Source organism: Nansenia antarctica, assembly GCF_963989245.1.
Source record: "Nansenia antarctica genome assembly, chromosome: 7".
Taxonomy (NCBI): domain Eukaryota; kingdom Metazoa; phylum Chordata; class Actinopteri; order Argentiniformes; family Microstomatidae; genus Nansenia; species Nansenia antarctica.
In genome coordinates this window covers 48,382,217-48,384,716 of record NC_137677.1, presented here as the reverse complement: position 1 = coordinate 48,384,716, position 2,500 = coordinate 48,382,217, and the positions used below count along the sequence as shown (strand labels likewise).

The following is a 2,500-nucleotide window of genomic DNA, read 5'->3' as shown; positions in this document are numbered from 1 at the left end:
CCTTCAGGTTTGTTTGTTTTTTTACCACAAAATGATTATGCCCGTCAACAAACTACAAACTTGTTTGTTTTTAGGTTGGACAAATCAAGAATTATCGATTATTTAGAGCAGATTTAAAAGAGAGATTTTAGTTAGACTGTCAAACACACACACACACACACACACACACGCACACACACACACACACACACACACACACACACACTTTCCTCACCAGGTTCAGTAGAGTGGTGTAGAGTGCTCCTGAGAGACCGGTGGCGAGGCTGGGGACATACCATTCCCTGTGTGTTTGTGTGAGTGTGTGTCTAGGAATGTAGCAGCTTGTACCTGATGGTGCCTCTCTCATCACCCCCCCTCCAACTCTCCCCTACTTCTCCTCTCTCTCTCTCCCTCCCTCCCTCTCTCCCTCTCTCTCTCCCTCCCTCCCTCCCTCCCTCCTCCTCTCCTTCACACAGTGTTTGTAGGAACAAGAAACTACCTCCCTTCCTTCCTCCACTCATCTCCAAATTCCCATTCTCTCTCCCCCCTCTCCTTCACTCTCCCCCCTCTCCTTCATTCTCCCTCCCCCTCTCTCTCCCCCCCCCCTCCTCCATGTTACACTCCCAATTCTCTGTCTCTTTCCTTATCTGCCTCTGTTCAGATAGCATTCTCTTGTCTCTGTTCATCTCCCACTCTTCTCAGCGGTCTTGCCCACCTCATCGATCAGAGGGGGATAACTCACTGACGTGATGAGATTAGTAAAACAGCTGCTGAGCACCGTTCTCACTTCCACTGACTCCTGTCCAAACTTTTCACGGGTGATTTAGGATGGAATTGTCAGTGTTGCCGTTTTCCCGGAGCTGTGTCCATCAGAATGTTTTAGTGCTAAGAATTAGAACTCCTCGGAAAGGTTATGGTAGAGGTGTTCTCTGTAGCTCAGTTCGTAGAGCGAACAATGCTTAGGTTATGGGTTCGATTCCTGCTGGGACCATAGGTACTGAAAAATGCTAAATTGCATACATTACATATATATTTTTTTTTAAATTATTATTATTATTATTATATTATTAGGGCAGAAAGTACCATGATAGTGGTTGAGCATCTGAAGGCAGAGAATACAGTGATTAGAAGTCACTGAAGCGCACATCTCAAACAGCTAAACACCCCGGCAAAGAGATTTTCTTCTGACAGCTTTACCTTAAATGTCACCTCTCCTGATACCAGCCCAGCGCGCGCACACACCCACACACACACACACACACACACACACACACACACACACACACACACACACACACACACACACACACACACACACACACACACACAAATGAGAAAGACTAGCAGAGGAGAAGCAGCTTAGAGAGCCTCTTAACTCCCATGTCAAAGTACATCAGAGAGGGAAAACATTTCTCTTTCCAACACCATCCACACAGAGTGGAGAGAGGAGGTGTGTGTATACCTTGTGCCCCACACAGAGTCCCTCCCCCCCACACACACACACTCCCTTTGGAGTCTTTGCCTCTTCCGTTTCCCCCGCTCATGTCTGTCTGCGCTGGGCTCTAGAGACGTGTGTGTTCTCAAAGGGAGTTAGAGGAGCTTCAGAGTTTTGCCTGGGGGCCTCCCAAAGACGTCTCCACATATAAATAAACTTAAACAAACCTGCCTCTGAGTGATGTTGATGCCTCTATTTCCCTCCTCCTCCCTTATCTCTCTCTCTCTCTCTCCCTCTCTCCCTCTCTCTCTCTCTCTCTCTCTCTCTCTCTCTCTCTCTCTCTCTCTCTCTCTCTCCCTCCCTCTCCCTCTCCCTCCCCCTCCCTCTCCCCTCTCTTCCCTCCTCTGTGGCTTTAGGGTGCAGAGTTAAAACAGAGCAGAGGATTCCACACTGTACCTATCGCTACCTCGCGTGTCGACAGTTTGCCTGTTTACAAGAATGAGATCGATTTAGATTTGGATGTGACTGAGAACGTGTGACAACCGTGGACGTTGCTTCAGGGGGGCCTTTGCAGTCCTCCCAATTATTCCTCTATGGGAAAAAACACTGCAGAGATGACTGGTGTGGAGGAAAAATGTGTGTGTGTGTGTGTGTGTGTGTATTTGTGTGTTCTTTCACTCACCATGAAATGCGGCTGGGTCAGTATCCGTCTGAGTTCTTTAGCGTCGTGGTTCTCCGGGTAGCAAGAAATCTCTTCCAGCACCTGAAGGGGCAGAGAGGACGGGTGTCAGGGCTCCTTTCTGCCTGCTCCAGAGTGGTCCTCCTCAGTGTCTGTCCCCCCCCCCAACCACACAAACCTGCTGCAGCGGAGGTTTACGGAGCAACACATGCCCTCTCACACTTCCTAAAACACACCCCTTTAGAATCAGCACAACCAATCAGGTCCCCGCCTCGGGGGCTTTGCACCCTCTACCGGGATGACCTGATTGGGCGTCCGTTCCTGCTATGTCACACCAGCCCGCTGAATGTGGCGATGCAGAGGTGAGGCCCGGCTTGTAGAGGGAGTGTGTATTCTCAATCATCGCT

General features: G+C 49.5%; 1 protein-coding gene across 1 annotated transcript in view; it reads right to left on the bottom strand.

Moving 5' to 3' along the window:
* The window catches only part of caska (calcium/calmodulin-dependent serine protein kinase a), a 96,673-nt gene that overhangs the window by 18,692 nt on the left and 75,481 nt on the right, over positions 1-2,500 (bottom strand). Inside the window, exon 10 of the mRNA XM_080536841.1 lies at positions 2,097-2,177. Coding sequence (XP_080392967.1) covers positions 2,097-2,177 — 81 coding nt within the window. The remainder of the gene's footprint in view (positions 1-2,096; positions 2,178-2,500) is intronic.